This window comes from Aethalodelphis obliquidens, unplaced genomic scaffold (genome assembly GCF_003676395.1).
Source record: "Aethalodelphis obliquidens isolate GAN/ISIS:26980383/991018 unplaced genomic scaffold, ASM367639v1 scaffold32, whole genome shotgun sequence".
Taxonomy (NCBI): domain Eukaryota; kingdom Metazoa; phylum Chordata; class Mammalia; order Artiodactyla; family Delphinidae; genus Aethalodelphis; species Aethalodelphis obliquidens.
Window position 1 is genome coordinate 14669621 of NW_020837976.1, and position 16546 is coordinate 14686166.

At 36.7% G+C, this 16546-nt stretch overlaps 1 protein-coding gene across 16 annotated transcripts in view; it reads left to right on the top strand.

Annotated features, from left to right (window-relative positions):
- The window catches only part of KIAA1328 (KIAA1328 ortholog), a 381988-nt gene that overhangs the window by 232154 nt on the left and 133288 nt on the right, over positions 1-16546 (top strand). For 14 of the 16 annotated variants that reach the window (XM_027127772.1, XM_027127781.1, XM_027127775.1 and 11 more), the window contains one exon: positions 1465-1572. The exons of the other annotated variants lie outside the window; for them this stretch is intronic. In XM_027127772.1, coding sequence (XP_026983573.1) covers positions 1465-1572 — 108 coding nt within the window. The remainder of the gene's footprint in view (positions 1-1464; positions 1573-16546) is intronic. 16 annotated transcript variants of the gene reach the window in all.

A 16546-nucleotide genomic window follows, 5' to 3' on the forward strand; every position in this document is an offset into this window, starting at 1 on the left:
AGATAAGTTTAGTGAATATCTATCATCTTATATAGATACAAAATTAAATAGACAAAAATGTTTTTTCCTTGTGATAAGAACCATTAGGGTTTACTCTCTTAACAACTTTCATATATAACATACAGCAGTGTTAATTATATTTATTATGTTGTATATTACATCCCTAGTACTTGTTTAGCTTATAATTGGAAGTTTGTACCTTTTATCTACTTTTATCTAATTCCCCTTCTCCCTACCTATCATCTCTGGTAGCACAAACCTCACCTTTTTTTCCTATGAGTTTGTTTCTTTGTTTGTTTTTGAAGTATAATTGACCTACAATACTATGTTAGTTCCTGGTATATAAGATAGTGACTTGATATATCTATACATTTCAAAATGATCACCACAATAAGTCTAGTTGTCATGTGTCACCACAGAAAGATATTACATAATTATTGACTATATTCCCCATACTGTACATTTCATAGCCATGTCTCATTTATTTTGCAACTGGAAATTTGTACTGTACCTCTTAATCTCCCTCACCTATTTCTCACCTACCCTGACCCCTCTCCCCTCTGGCAACCACCTATTTGTTCTCTATATTTATGACTCTGTTTCTGTTTCATTATGTTTGTTCATTTGTTTTTTAGAGTCCACATATAAGTGAAATCATACAGTATTTATCTTTCTCTGTCTGACTTATTTCACTTAGCATAATACCCTCCAAGTCCATCCATGTTGTTGCACATGGCAAGATTTTATCCTTTTGTATGGCTGTGTAATACTCCATTATATACATATACCACATCTTCTTTATCCATTCATCTGTTGACGGACACTAAGCTTGCTTCCGTATCTTGGCTATTGTAAATAATGCTGCAGTGAACACAGGGACGCATGTATCTTTTCTGTTGAATCATTAGCGTTTTTGTTTTCTTCAGATAAATACCCAGGAGTGGAATTGCTACATCATATAATAGTTCTATTTTTAATTTATTGAGGAATCTCCGTACTGTTTTCCATAGCGGCTACACCAATTTACATTCCTACCAACAGTGCACAAGGATTCCCTTTTCTTCACATCCTTGTCAACACTTGTTATTTGCTGTCTTCTTGATAATGGCCATTCTGACAGGTGTGAGGTGATATCTCATTATGGTTTTGATTTTCATTTCCCTGATGATAAGTGATGTTAAGCATCTTTTCATGTCCCTGTTGGCCATCTGTATGTCTTCTTTGAACAAATGTCTATTCAGATCCTCTGCCCATTTTTTTAACCTGTTTATTTGGTGTTTTAGTGTTGAATTGTATGCCAGTACTGTTTTGACTATAGCTTTGTAATATAGTTGGAAATCAGAGAATGTAATGCTTCCAACTTTGGTCTTCTTTCTCAAGATTTAGCTATTCAGGGTCTTTTATGGTTCCATACAAATTTTAGTATTGTTTGTTCTATTTCTATGTCTAAATCTATTTTTACAGGTTAAGAACTCAAGCTGTATTTAAGTCAAGAGAACTGGTTGCTAATAAAGACATTACTACACCCCGAGAGCTGAGGCTGGATATGAATGAGAGTGACTCTGGACCAAGGTAAACTTGGGTGGTCGGTGAAGGCAAAATATGTAGCACACAGATATTAAGGATATGGTTGGTATATATTTATAGCTTCATATTGGTGAATCCAGTTTTCTGATCATATGAATAAATATATTCACATTATAAATTTTTGAAAAATATAGAAAAGTGTAAAGAAGAAAATAAAAATCATTCATAATCCTACCATTCAGAGACAATCCTATGAGGCCTTTTCCCCTCTCTCTTTCATAATAATTTCTATATCATAATAGGGATTATGCTTATACAGAATTTTATTTTTTGCTTTTTTTTGTGTATCCCAGTTTCTGATGTACTTTTTTATGAAAACATGATATTAATTCATTTAACAAATATCTATCATGTGACGAATATTACTCAATATTTATCAATAAACCTGTTATTGGATAATATAAGGTTTTACTATTATACAATAAATTATGCTTCGAGGAACATTTGTGTACATACATTTTTAATGTATGCAGAACTACTAGCTTAAAGTACGTATAAATCCTTTTAAGATTCTTTTTTTTTTTTTACATCTTTATTGGAGTATAATTGCTTTACATGGTGTGTTAGTTTCTGCTTTATAAAAAAGTGAATCAGTTATACATATACATATGTTCCCATATCTCTTCCCTCTTGCATCTCCCTCCCTCCCACCCTCCCTATCCCACCCCTCTAGGTAGTGAAAAACCACCGAGCTGATCTCCCTGTGCCGTGTGGCTGCTTCCCACTAGCTGTCTGTTTTAAGTTTGGTAGCGTATATATGTCCATGCCACTGTCTCACTTTGTCACAGCTTACCCTTCCCCCTCCCCATATCCTCAAGTCCATTCTATAGTACATCTGTGTCTTTATTCTCATCTTTCCCTTAGGTTCTTCATGACATTTTTTTTTCTTAGATTCCACATATATGTGTTAGCATACGGTATTTGTCTTTATCTTTCTGACTTACTTCATTCTGTATGACAGACACTAAGTCCATTCACCTCACCACAATAAACTCATTTTTGTTTCCTTTTATGGCTGAGTAATATTCCATTGTATATATGTGCCACATCTTCTTTATCCATTCATCCAATAATGGACACATAGGATGCTTCCATCTCCTGGCTATTGTAAATAGAGCTGCAATGAACATTTTCGTACATGACTCTTTTTGAATTATGGTTTTCTCAGGGTATATGCCCAGTGGTGGGATTGCTGGGTCATATGGTAGTTCTATTTGTAGTTTTTTAAGGAACCTCCATACTGTTCTCCATAGTGGCTGTATCAATTCACATTTCCACAGCAGCACAAGAGTGTTCCCTTTTCTCCACACCCTCTCCAGCATTTATTGTCTACGGATTTTTTGATGATGACCATTCTGACCGGTGTGAGATGATATCTCATTGTACTTTTCATTTGCATTTCTTTAATGATTAATGATGTTGAGTATTCTTTCATGTGTTTGTTGGCAATCTGTATATATTCTTTGGAGAAATGTCTGTTTAGGTCTTCTCCCCATTTTTGGATTGGGTTGTTTGTTTTTTTGTTATTGAGCTGCATGAGCTGCTTGTAAATTTTGGAGATTAATCCCTTGTCAGTTGCTTCATTTGCAAATACTTTCTCCCATTCTGAGGGTTGTCTTTTTGTCTTGTTTATGGTTTCCTTTGCTGTGCAAAAGCTTTGAAGTTTCACTAGGTTCCATTTGTTTATTTTTGTTTTTATTTCCATTTCTCTAGGAGGTGGGTCAAAAAGGATCTTGCTGTGATTTATGTCATAGAGTGTTCTGCCTATGTTTTCCTCTAAGAGTTTGATAGTTTCTGGCCTTACATTTAGGGCTTTAATCCATTTTGAGCTTATTATTGTGTGTGGTGTTAGGGAGTGTTCTAATCTCATACTTTTACATGTACCTGTCCAGTTTTCCCAGCACCACTTATTGAAGAGGCTGTCCTTTCTCCACTGTACATTCCTGCCGCCTTTATCAAAGATAAGGTGACCATATGTGCGTGGTTTTATCTCTGGGCTTTCTATCCTGTTCCATTGATCTATATTTCTGTTTTTGTGCCAATACCATACTGTCTTGATTACTGTAGCTTTGTAGTATAGTGAGAAGTCAGGGAGCCTGATTCCTCCAGCTCTGTTTTTCGTTCTCAAGCTTGCTTTGGCTATTTGGGGTCTTCTGTGTTTCCATACAAATTGTGAAATGTTTTGTTCTAGTTCTGTGAAAAATGCCAGTGGTAGTTTGATAGGGATTGGATTGAATCTGTAGATTGCTTTGGGTAGTAGAGTCATTTTCACACTGTGGATTCTTCCATCCAAGAACATGGTATATCTCTTCATCTATTTGTATCATCTTTAATTTCTTTCATCAGTGTCTTATAAGTTTTTGCATACAAGTCTTTTGTCTTCTTATGTAGGTTTATTCCTAGGTATTTTATTCATTTTGTTGCAATGGTAAATGGGAGTGTTTTCTTGATTCCACTTTCAGATTTTTCATCATTAGTGTATAGGAATGCCAGAGATTTCTGTGCACTAATTTTGTATCCTGCTACTTTACCAATTTCATTGATCAGCTCTAGTAGTTTTCTGGTAACATCTTTAGGATTCTCTATGTATAGTATCATGTCATCTGCAAACAGTGACAGCTTTAGTTCTTCTATTCCAATTTGGATTCCTTTTATTTCCTTTTCTTCTCTGATTGCTGTGGCTAAAACTTCCAAAACTATGTTGAATAAGAGTGGTGAGAGTGGGCAACCTTGTCTTGTTCCTGATCTTAGTGGAAATGCTTTCAGTTTTTCACCATTGAGGACAATGTTGGCTGTGGGTTTGTCATATATGGCCTTTATTATGTTGAGGAAAGTTCCCTCTATGCCTACTTTATGCAGAGTTTTTATCATAAATGGGTGTTGAATTTTGTCGAAAGCTTTCCCTGCATCTATTGAGATGCTCATATAGTTTTTCTCCTTCAGTTTGTGAATATGGTGTATCACGTTGATTGATTCGTGTATATTGAAGAATCTTTGTATTCCTGGAATAAACCCCACTTGATCATGGTGTATGATCCTCTTAATGTGCTGTTGGATTCTGTTTGCTAGTATTTTGTTGAGTATTTTTGCATCTATGTTCATCAGTGATATTGGCCTGTAGTTTTCTTTCTTTGTGACATCCTTGTCTGGTTTTGGTATCAGGGTGATGGTGGCCTCGTAGAATGAGTTTGGGAGTGTTCCTTCCTCTGCTATATTTTGGAAGAGTCTGAGAAGGACAGGTCTTAGCTCTTCTATAAGTGTTTCATAGAATTCGCCTTGAAGCCATCTGGTCCTGGGCTTTTGTTTGTTGGAAGATTTTTAATCACAGTCTCAATTTCAGTGCTTGTGATTGGTCTGTTCATATTTTCTATTTCTTCCTGATTCAGTCTTGGCAGGTTGTGCATTTCTAAGAATTTGTCCATTTCTTCCAGGTTGTCCATTTTATTGGCATAGAGTTGCTTGTAGTAATCTCTCATGATCTTTGGTATCTGCAGGGTCAGTTGTTACTTCTCCTTTTTCATTTCTAATTCTATTGATTTGACTCTTCTCCCTTTTTTTCTTGATGAGTCTGGCTAATGGTTTATCAGTTTTGTTTATCTTCTCAAAGAACCAGCTTTTAGTTTTATTGATCTTTGCTATCGTTTCCTTCATTGCTTTTTCATTTATTTCTGATCTGATCTTTTATGATTTCTTTCCTTCTGCTAACTTCGTAGTTTTTTTGTTCTTCTTTCTCTTAATTGCTTTAGGTGCAAGGTTAGGTTGTTTATTCTAGGTGTTTCCTGTTTCCTAAGGTAGGATTGTATTGCTATAAACTTCCCTCTTAGAACTGCTTTTGCTGCATCCCATAGGTTTTGGGTCATTGTGTCTCCATTGTCATTTGTTTCTAGGTATCTTTTGATTTCCTCTTTGATTTCTTCAGTGCTCATCTCATTGTTAAGTAGTGTATTGTTTAGCCTCCATGTGTTTGTATTTTTTACAGATCTTTTCCTGTAATTGATATCTAGTCTCATAGCATTGTGGTCTGAGAAGATACTTGATACAGTTTCAGTTTTCTTAAATTTCCCAAGGCTTGATTTGTGACCCAAGATATGATGTATCCTTGAGAGTGTTCCATGAGTACTTGAGAAAAATGTGTATTCTGTTGTTTTTGGATGGAGTGTCCTATAAATATCAATTAAGTCCATCTTGTTTAATGTATCATTTAAAGCTTGTGTTTCCTTATTTATTTTCATTTTGGATGATTTGTCCATTGGTGAAAATGGGGTGTTAAAGTCCCCTACTATGAATGTGTTACTGTCGATTTCCCCTTTTATGGCTGTTAATATTTGCCTTATGTATTGAGGTGCTCCTATGTTGGTTGCATAAATACTTACAATTGTTATATCTTCTTCTTGGATCGATGCCTTGATCATTATGTAGTGTCCTTCTTTGTCTCTTCTAATAGTCTTTATTTTAAAACCTATTTTGTCTGATATGAGAATTGCTACTCCAGCTTTCTTTTGGTTTCCATTTGCATGGAATATCTTTTTCCATCCCCTCACTTTCAGTCTGTATGTGTCTCTAGGTCTGAAGTGGGTCTCTTGTAGACAGCATATATATGGGTCTTGTTTTTGTATCCATTCAGCCAGTCTGTGTCTTTTGGTGAGAGCATTTAATCCATTTACATTTAAGGTAATTATCGATATGTATGTTCCTATTTCCATTTTCTTAATTGTTTTTGGTTTGTTATTGTAGGTCTTTTCCTTCTCTTGTGTTTCTTGCCTAGAGAAGATCCTTTAGCATTTGTTGTAAAGCTGTTTTGGTGGTGCTGAACTCTCTCGACTTTTGCTTGTCTGTAAAGGTTTTAATTTCTCCATCAAATCTGAATGAGATCCTTGCTGGGTAGAGTAATCTTGGTTGTAGGTTTTTCTCCTTCATCACTTTAAATATGTCCTGCCAGTCCCTTCTGACTTGCAGAGTTTCTGCTGAAAGATCAGCTGTTAACCTTATAGGGATTCCCTTGTGTGTTATTTGTTGTTTTTCCCTTGCTGCTTTTAATATGTTTTCTTTGTACCATTTGCTTAATATGTGTCTTGGCGTGTTTCTCCTTGGATTTATCCTGTATGGGACTCTGTGCTTCGTGGACTTGATTAACTATTTTCTTTTCCATATTAGGGAAGTTTTCAACTATAATCTCTCCAAATATTTTCTCAGTCCCTCTCTTTTTCTCTTCTTCATGTGGAACCCCTATAATTCGAATGTTGGTGTGTTTAATGTTGTCCCAGAGGTCTCTGAGACTGTCCTCAGTTCTTTTCATTCTTTTTTCTTTATTCTGCTCTGCAGTAGTTATTTCCCCTATTTAATCTTCCAGGTCACTTATCCGTTCTTCTGCCTCAGTTATTCTGCTATTGATCTCTTCTAATTTCATTTATTGTGTTGTTCGTCGTTGCTTGTTTCACCTTTAGTTCTTCTACGTCCGTGTTAAATGTTTCTTGCATTTTCTCTATTCTATTTCCAAGATTTTGGATCATCTTTACTATCATTATTCTGAATTCTTTTTCAGGTAGACTGCCTATTTCCTCTTCATTTGTTAGGTCTGGTGGGTTTTTATCTTGTTCCTTCATCTGCTGTGTGTTTTTCTGTCTTCTCATTTTGCTTATCTTACTGTGTTTGGGGTCTCCTTTTTGCCGGCTGCAGGTTCATAGTTCCCGTTGTTTTTGGTGTCTTCCCCAGTGGCTAAGGTTGGTTCAGTGGGTTCAGTAGGCTTCCTGGTGAGGGGACTAGTGCCTGTGTTCTGGTGGATGAGACTGGATCTTGTCTTTCTGGTGGGCAGGTCCATGTCTGGTAGTGCATTTTGGGGTGTCTGTGAAGTTATTATGATTTTAGGCAGCATCTCTGCTAATGGGTGGGGTTGTGTTCCTGTCTTGCTAGTTGTTTGGCATGGGGTGTCCAGCACTGTAGTTTGCTGGTTGTTGAGTGAAGCTGGGTGTTGGTGTTGAGCTGGAAATCTCTGGGAGATTTTCGCCGTTTGATATTATGTGGAGCTGGGAGGTGTCTTGTGGACCAGTGTCCTGAAGTTGGCTCTCCCACCTCAGAGGCAGAGCACTGACTCCTAGCTGCAGCACCAAGAGCCTTTCATCCACACTGCTCAGAATAAAAGGGAGAAAAAGTAGAAAGAAAGAAAGAGGATAAAATAAAATAAAGTAAGATAAAATAAAGTTATTAAAATAAAAAATAATTATTAAGAAAAAAAATTTTTTAAAGTAAAAACAAATAAACCAAAACGGACAGATAGAACCCTAGGACAAATGGTGAAAGCAAAGCTATACAGACAAAATCTCACACAGAAGCACACACATACACACTCACAAAAAGGGGAAAAAATAATAAATCTTGCTCTCAGAGTCCACCTCCTCAATTTGGCATGATTCATTGTCTATTCAGGTATTCCACAGATGCAGGTACATCAAGTTGATTGTGGAGATTTAATCCGCTGCTCCTGAGGCTGCTGGGTGAGATTTCCCTTTATCTTTTTTGTTGGCATAGCTCCCAGGGCTCAGCTTTGGATTTGGCCCCGCCTCTGCATGTAGGTCGCCGGAGGCCGTCTGTTCTTCGCTCAGACAGAACGGGGTTAAAGGTGCAGCTGCTTGGGGGACTCTGGCTCACTCAGGCCACGGGGAGGGAGGGGTACGGATGCGGGGTGAGCCTGCGGGGGCAGAGGCCTGCGTGACGTTGCACCAGCCTGAGGCGCGCTGTGCGTTCTCTCGGGGAATTTGTCCCTGGATCCTGGGACCCTGGCAGTGGCGGGCTGCACAGGCTTCCCTGAAGGGAGTTGTGGAGAGTGACCTGTGCTCACACACAGGCTTCTTGGTGGCGGCAGCAGCAGTCTTAGCGTCTCATGCCTGTCTCTGGGGTCCGCGCTGTTAGCCGTGCCTTGTGCCCGTCTCTGGAGCTCCTTTAAGCAGCACTCTTAATCCCCTCTCCTCGCGCACCAGGAAACAAAGGGAGAAGAAAAGGTCTCTTGCCTCTTCAGCAGGTCCAGACTTTTCCCCGGACTCCCTCCCAGCTAGCGGTGGTGCACTAAACCCTTCAGGCAGTGTTCACGCCGCCAGTCCTCTGCCTGCGCAGGGATGGAAGCCTGAGCCTCAGCTCCCAGCCCCGCCCTCCCCAGCGGGTGAGCCGACAAGCTTCTCGGGCTGGTGAGTGCCGGTCGGCACTGATCCTCTGTGCGGGAATCTCTCTGCTTTGCCCTCCGCACCCCTGTTGCTGTGCTCTCCTCCGTGCCTTCGAAGATTCCCCCTCCGCCACCCGCAGTCTCCGCCCGCGAAAGGGCTTCCTAGTGTGTGGAAACCTTTCCTCCTTCACAGCTCCCTCCCACTGATGCAGGTCCCGTCCCTATCCTTTTGTCTCTGTTTATTCTTTTTTCTTTTGCCCTACCCAGGTACGTGGGGACTTTCTTGCCTTTTGGGAGGTCTGAGGTCTTCTGCCAGCATTCAGTACGTGTTCTGTAGGAGTTGTTCCACGTGTAGATGTGTTTCTGATGTATCTGTGGGGAGGAAGGTAATCTCCGCGTCTTACTCTTCCGCCATCTTCCCCCTCTCCCCCCTTTTAAGATTCTTGATTCACATTGCCAAATTGCTTTTCATAAAAAGTTAAATCAGTTTACACCCCAAAATCAATGTTTGAGAATGCTGTTTTCATGAAATATAAAGAATTTTTGGCCAGTGTTTTTTCAAATATATTTTTTCCCTATTCTCTTTATCCTCTCCTTTTGGAACTCTGTTTACATGTATATTAGAGCTTTAGTTTATTGTCCCAGAGGTCCCTGGCTCTTTGCTAATTTTTTAAAATCTATTTTTCTTCATTCTTCATATTGAATAATTTCTATTGATCTATCCTCAGATTCATCAACTCTCTTCTGTTATTTCTAATCTGCCATTAAGCCCATACAATGATTTTTTTAAATTTCAGATGTTGGTTTTTTTGGTTTTAGAATTTCCATTTGGATCTTTGTTAAAATTTCTATTTCTTTGTTAAAATTTTCTATTTTATTCGTTACAGGTGTGTTTTTTCCTTTAAAATCCTTGTCTGCTAATTCTAACACCTGGTTCATCTTGGGGTTTGTTTCCACTAATTGACTTTTCTATTGAGTGTTGGTCACGTTCTTCTGTTTCTTGGTATGTTTAGTAATTTTGGATTGTTTCCTGGTCATTGTGAGTAACTCTAGAATTCAGTTATATAGGTATATCTCATTTTATTATGCTTCACTTTATCATGCTTCACAAATAATTGTGGTTTTTACAAATTGAAGGCTTGTGGCAACCTTGTGTCGAGCAAGTCTATCGGCACCATTTTTCCAACAGCATTTGCTCACTTTGTATCTCTGTGCTACATTTTCCTAATCCTTACAATATTTCTAATATTATTATTGTTGTTACTATCATTATTATTATATTTGCTATAGTGATCAGTGATCTTTGATTTTACTTTGCAAAAAGATTATGACTTGCTGAAAGCTCAGATGATGGTTAGCATCTTTTAGCAATAAAGTATTTTTTAATTAAGGTGGGGTTTTTTTTTAGACATAATGCTTATGCACATTTAATAGACTACAATATAGTGTAAACATAACTTTTATATGCACTGGGAAACCAAACAATTTGTGTGACTCCTTTTGTTGCAATATTCACTTCATTGTGGTGGTCTGGAACCAAAACTACAGCGTCTTCAAGGTATGCCTGTATTTCTCTGAACAATGTTAATTTTCTGTGTGCTAGTGGGCAGTTAATTTAACTGAACTCAGATTCCAAGCTCTATCTCCCTGGAGTAAGTGGCAGCAATAATCACTATTGAGTTATTTTAACTTTAATTAGGTTGCTTAAGTCTGCCCTGTTCATGTGTAGTTCATGTGTAGTTCAGGGGTCAGCCCAAACTGGCAGGGTTGTTGCATAGAATTTGAGGCTTTCCTGTTTCTCTCTCACCACTCCAAGATTTTTCACTTTTTAGCTACTTTGGTCAACCTAGACTCTATCCTCTGGTTCTTTAAGCCTACTTTCAGCTAAAAGCCATTGAAAAAAGTCAGGAACTCTTCCAGTGCCACTGTTTTCTTTTAAGCACTAATCCTCTTACAGTTTCTGCTTCCTTTTGGCCACTTTTCAGTGCATTCAAGTATTTTTTTCCTCCCAGAGTTTATAGTTGTTATGTGTAGATTTGATCCTATAGGAGCTACTCAGCCATTATCAGAACCCAAAAATTCTTATTTTAGCACAATTTTGCCATAATTAATTTTTTAAATTGTGGTAAAATACACATAACATAAAATTTACCATCTCGACCATTTTTTAGTATACTATTCAATAATAGTAAACATATTTACAGTGTTGTGAAACCAATCTCCAGAACTCTTTTATCCTACAAAACTGAAACTCTGTGCCCATTAATAACTACTCTTCATTTCAACTTACCTCCATCCCCTAGGAACCACCATTTTATTTTCTGTTTCTACACTTTGATTATTCTAGGTACCTCATATAACTGGAATCATACAGTATTTGTCTTTTTAATAAATAAAAATAATTTATTTTTATTGAAGTATAGTTGATTTACAATGTTATGTTTGTTTCAGGTGTACAGCAAAGTGATTCAGATATATATATATATTCTTTTACAAATTCTTTTCGCATGTAGATTATTACAAGATATTGAGTATAGTCCCTGTGCTATACAGTAGGTCCTTGTTGTTTATCTGTTTTATATATAGTACTGTGTATATGTTACTCTCAAATTCCTAATTTATCCATCCCTATCACCTTTCCTCTTTGGTAATCATAAGTTTCTTTTCTATGTCTGTGAGTCTATTTCTGTTTTGTCAATAAGTTCATTTGTATCATTTTTTAGATTCCACATATAAGTGATATCATAGGACATTTGTATTTCTCTGTCTGACTTACTTCACTCAGAATGATAATCTCCAGGTCCATTCACATTGCTGTAAATAAAAAGAATTTTATTCTTTTTTATGGCTAAGTAATATTCCATTATATATATATATGTATATGTATGTGTCTGTGTGTATATATATATATATATATATACACACACACACACATACACACACACACACACACACACACACCACATTTTCTTTATCCATTCATCTGTCGATTGGCATTTAGGTTGCTTCCATGTCTTGGCTATTGGAAATAGTGCTGCAATGAATATTGGAGTACATGTATCTTTTCTTTCTTTTTTTTTTCTGTTAATATATTTTTTTAATTTTTATTGGAGTATAGTTGATTTACAATGTTTTGTTAGTTTCAGGTGTACAGCAATGTGAATCAGTTATACATATATATATATATCCAGTCTTTTTTAAGTTCTTTTCCCATATAGGCCATTACAGACTATTGAGTAGAGTTCCCTGTGCTATACAGCAGGTCCTTATTAGTTATCTATTTTATATATAGTAATCTGTATATGTCAGTCCCAGTCCCCCAATTTATCCCTACCCCTAACCACTGCTAACCATAAGTTTGTTTTCTACATCTGTCACTCTATTTCTCTTTTGTAGATAAGTTCATTTGTACCCTTTTTTTTAGATTCAACATATAAGCGATATCCTATGATATTTATCTTTCTCTGTCTAACTTACTTCACTCAGTATGACAATCTCTAGGTCCATCCATGTTCCTGCAAATGGCATTATTTTGTTCTTTTTTATGACTGAGTAATATTCCATTGTATATATGTACCACATCTTCTTTATCCACTCATCTGTCGATGGGCATTTAGGTTGTTTCCATGACCTGGTTATTGTAAATAGTGCTGCAGTGAACATTGGGGTGCATGTGTCTTTTTGAATTATGATTTTCTCAGGGTATATGCCCAGTACTGGGATTGCTGGGTCATATGGTAATTCTATTTTTAGTTTTTTAAGGAACCTCCATACTGTTCTCCATAGTGGCCGTATCAGTTTACATTCCCACCAACAGTGCAAGAGAGTTCCCTTGTCTCCACACCCTCTGCAGCATCTGTTGTTTATAGATTTTCTGATTATGCCAATTCTAACCGGTGTGAGGTGAAACCTGATTGTAGTTTTGATTTGCATTTCTCTAATAATTAGTGATGTTCAACATCTTTTGATGTGCATTTTGGCCATCTATATGTCTTCTTTAGAGAAATGTCTATTTAGGTCTTCTGCCCATTTTTTGATTGGGTTGTTTGTATTTTTTGATATTGAGCTTTATGAGCTGTTTGTATATTTTGGAGATTAATCCCCTGTTGGTCATTTGTTTGCAAATATTTTCTCCCATTCTTTAGGTTGTCTTTTCATTTTGTTTATGGTTTTCTTTGCTGTGCAAAAGCTTTTAAGTTTAATTAGGTCCTGTTTGTTTACTTTTGTTTTGTTTCCATTACTCTAGGAGACAGATCCAGAAAGATATTGCTGCGATTTATGTAAGAGAATATTCTGCCTGTTTTCCTCTAAGAGTTTTATAGTATCCAGCCTTACATTTAGGTCTTTGATCCATTTTGAGTTTATTTTTGTGTATGATGTTAGAGAATGTTCTAATTTCATTCTCTTACATGTAGCTGTCCAGTTTCTTCAGCACCATTTATTGAGGAGACTGTCTTTTCTCCATTGTATATTCTTGCATCCTTTGTCATAGATTAACTGACCATAGGTGCATGGGTTTATTTCTGGGCTTTCTATCCTGTTCTATCCTGATCTATTTTTCTGTTTTTGTGCCAGTACCATACTGTTTTGATTACTGTAGCTTAGTCTGAATCCAGGGAGCCTGATTCCTGCATCTCCATTTTTCTTTCTCAAGGTTGCTTTGCCTATTCAGAGTCTTTTGTATTTCCTACAAATTGTAAAATTTTTTTGTTCTAGTTCTGTGAAAAATGCCATTAGTAATTTGATAGGGATTGCATTGAATCTTAGATTACCTTGGGTAGTATAGTCATTGTGATGATATTAAGTTTTCCAACCCAAGAACATGGTATATCTTTCCATCTGATTGTGTCATCTCTGATTTCTTTCATCAGTGTCTCATAGTTTTCAGAATACAGGTCTTTTGTTTCCTTAGGTAGGTTTATTTTTAGGTATTTTATCCTTTTTGATGCAATGGTAAATGGAATTGTTTCATTAATTTCCCTTTCTGATCTTTCACTGTTAATGTATAGAAATACTACAGATTTCTGTTTATTAATTTTGTATCCTGCAACTTTACCAAATTCATTGATGAGCTCTAGCAGTTTTCTGGTAACGACTTTAGGATTTTCTTTTTTTTACATATAAATTTATTAAATTTATATTTACATATAAATTTATTTATTTTATTTTTGGCTGCATTGGGTCTTCGCTGCTGCACGCAGGCTTTCTCTAGTTGCAGTAAGCGGGGCTACTCTTTGTTGCAGTGCAAGGGCTTCTCATCATGGTAGCTTCTCTTGTTCTGAAGCACAGGCTCTAGGTACACGGGCTTAAGTAGTTGTGGCACACAGCCTCAGTAGTTGTGGCTCGCAGGCTCTAGAGCACAGGCTCAGTAGCTGTGGCGCATGGGCTTAGTTGCTCCACAACATGTGGGATCTTCCTGGACCAGGACTTGAACCTGTGTCCCCTGCATTGGCAGGAGGATTCTTAACCACTGTGCCACCAGGGAAGCCCCAGGATTTTCTATGTATAGTATGATGTCATCTGCAAACAGTGATCATTTTATTTCTTCTTTGCCAGTTTGGGTTCATTTTATTTATTTTTCTTCTATGATTGCTGTGGCTAGGACTTCCAAAACTATGTTGAATAAAAGTGGTAAGAGTGGACATCCTTGTCTTTTTCCTGATCTTAGAGGAAATGCCTTCAGCTTTTCACTGTTAAGTATGATGTTAGCTGTGTGTTTGTCATATATGGCCTTTATTATGTTGAGGTAGGTTCCCAGTATTTGTCTTTTTGTGACTTGCTATAGTTTAATTTAATTTTATTACTATTAAAATCAAGCATGTACATAGTTTAAAAAGTCAGTTGTTCAACAAGGTTTATGCAACAATAGTGGCCTCCTCTACAACTCCTACCTACTCCAAATTTCTACTCTTTAGAGATAAAAGTTTTTACTGTTTTAGATGTGTTTTAATCTGTTTATTCTACTATTTGTATCCATATTTGTTAACATCAGATTTAAGTAGCATTAAGTACTGACTTTCTGCTATGAAAGATGACTTAGCTCTCACAGATAACGATCTGCATTCTGTCTCCCTCTTTTCTCATTTTTCCCTCCCTTCCTTCTTCTCATTCCTTCTCTCTTCCCCTTCCTCTCTCTCTCTAACATACATACTCACACACACGCTATTTCCTTTCTTCTGTCTTCTCAATATAGCTCAATATAGCTATCACAATTTGTTTACAATAAAACTATAGATAATTTCTACACAGCTGAGCCATCTACTATATAATTATTAAATTTAATTTTTATATAATAAGTTGTTTTTTCCAGAGTTTAGAAAAGCCTTGTTTAATTTTCCATGCACTCATTAATTTATTAATTCACTCAAATATTTATAAAGTTTCCCACCATGTGCTAGCCACTTTCTAGACTTTGGGGGAATATAGCAGTAAACAAAACACCAAAGTTTCTGGCCAGAATTCTTGTGTCTTTCCATTTACAAACTCACCCAAGAATAGTATAATTATCTGAATATATTCAGATATATCAGTTATCCTGTCATAGCTCTTCATTTTTTAAAATATATCCTCTTGGAGCCCTCCATGATTCTGCTCTAGTCTGGTTTTTCTCTAAGCTTGCTATTTAGAGATTTCATCCTGAAATTTTCCTTATCCATCATCCTGGAAATTTTGTTTAATTTTCTCGCTATCCTCCTCTTTTGATGGATCACATGTCCTCTTTTAGGTTTATACTTATCTTCCTGAATCATGTCCTTCAATAGCTTACTGACAAGGAGTACAGAGGCAACAAATTTTTTGAGACTTCATGCCCCTGGAAAGTGCCTTACATGTATCTTCACATTTAATGTATAGTTTAGCTGCATATAGAATTCTTGGTTGGTAATTAAGTTTCCTCAGAAGAGAATGAAGGTTGTGTTCCATTATCTTCTAATTTCTAGTGTTGGCATTAAGAAGTTTGGTGTAGTTTGATTCTTTATCTTTTTTTCTTAATTTTATTTTTTTAATACAGAAGGTTCTTATTACTTATCTATTTTATCCCTCTTAATATATATATGTCGATCCCAATCTCCCAATTCATCCTACCACCACTACCCCACCACCCCGGCTTTCCCCCCTTGGTGTCCAAACATTTATTCTCTACATCTGTGTCTCTATTTCTGCCTTGCAAACCTGTACCATTTTTCTAGATTCCACATATATGCATTAATATCTGATATTTGTTTTTATCTTTCTGACTTACTTCACCCTGTATGACAGTCTCTAAGTCCATCCACATCTCTACAAATAACCCAATTTCATTCCTTTTTGTGGATGAGTAATATTTCATTGTATAAATGTACCACATCTTCTTTATCCATTCATCTGTCGATGGGCATTTAGGTTGCTGCCATGACCTGGCTATTGTAAATAGAGCTGCAAAGTACACTGGGGTGCATGTGTCTTCTTGAATTCTTATTTTCTCTGGGTATATGCCCAGTAGTGAGTCATATGGTAATCCTATTTTTAGGATTTTAAGAAACCTCCGTACTGTTCTCCATAGTCGCTGTATCAATTTACATTCCTACCAACAGTGCAAGAGGGTTCCCTTTTCTCCACACCTTCTCCAGCATTTGTTGTTTGTAGATTTTCTGACGATGCCTATTCTAACTGGTGTGAGGTGATACCTAATTGTAGTTCTGATTTGCATTTCTCTAATAATTAGTGATGTTGAGCATCTTTTCATGTGCCTCTTAGCCATCTGTATGTCTTCTTTGGAGAAATGTCTATTTAGGTCTTCTGCCCTTTTTTTTTTTTTTTTTTTTTTTT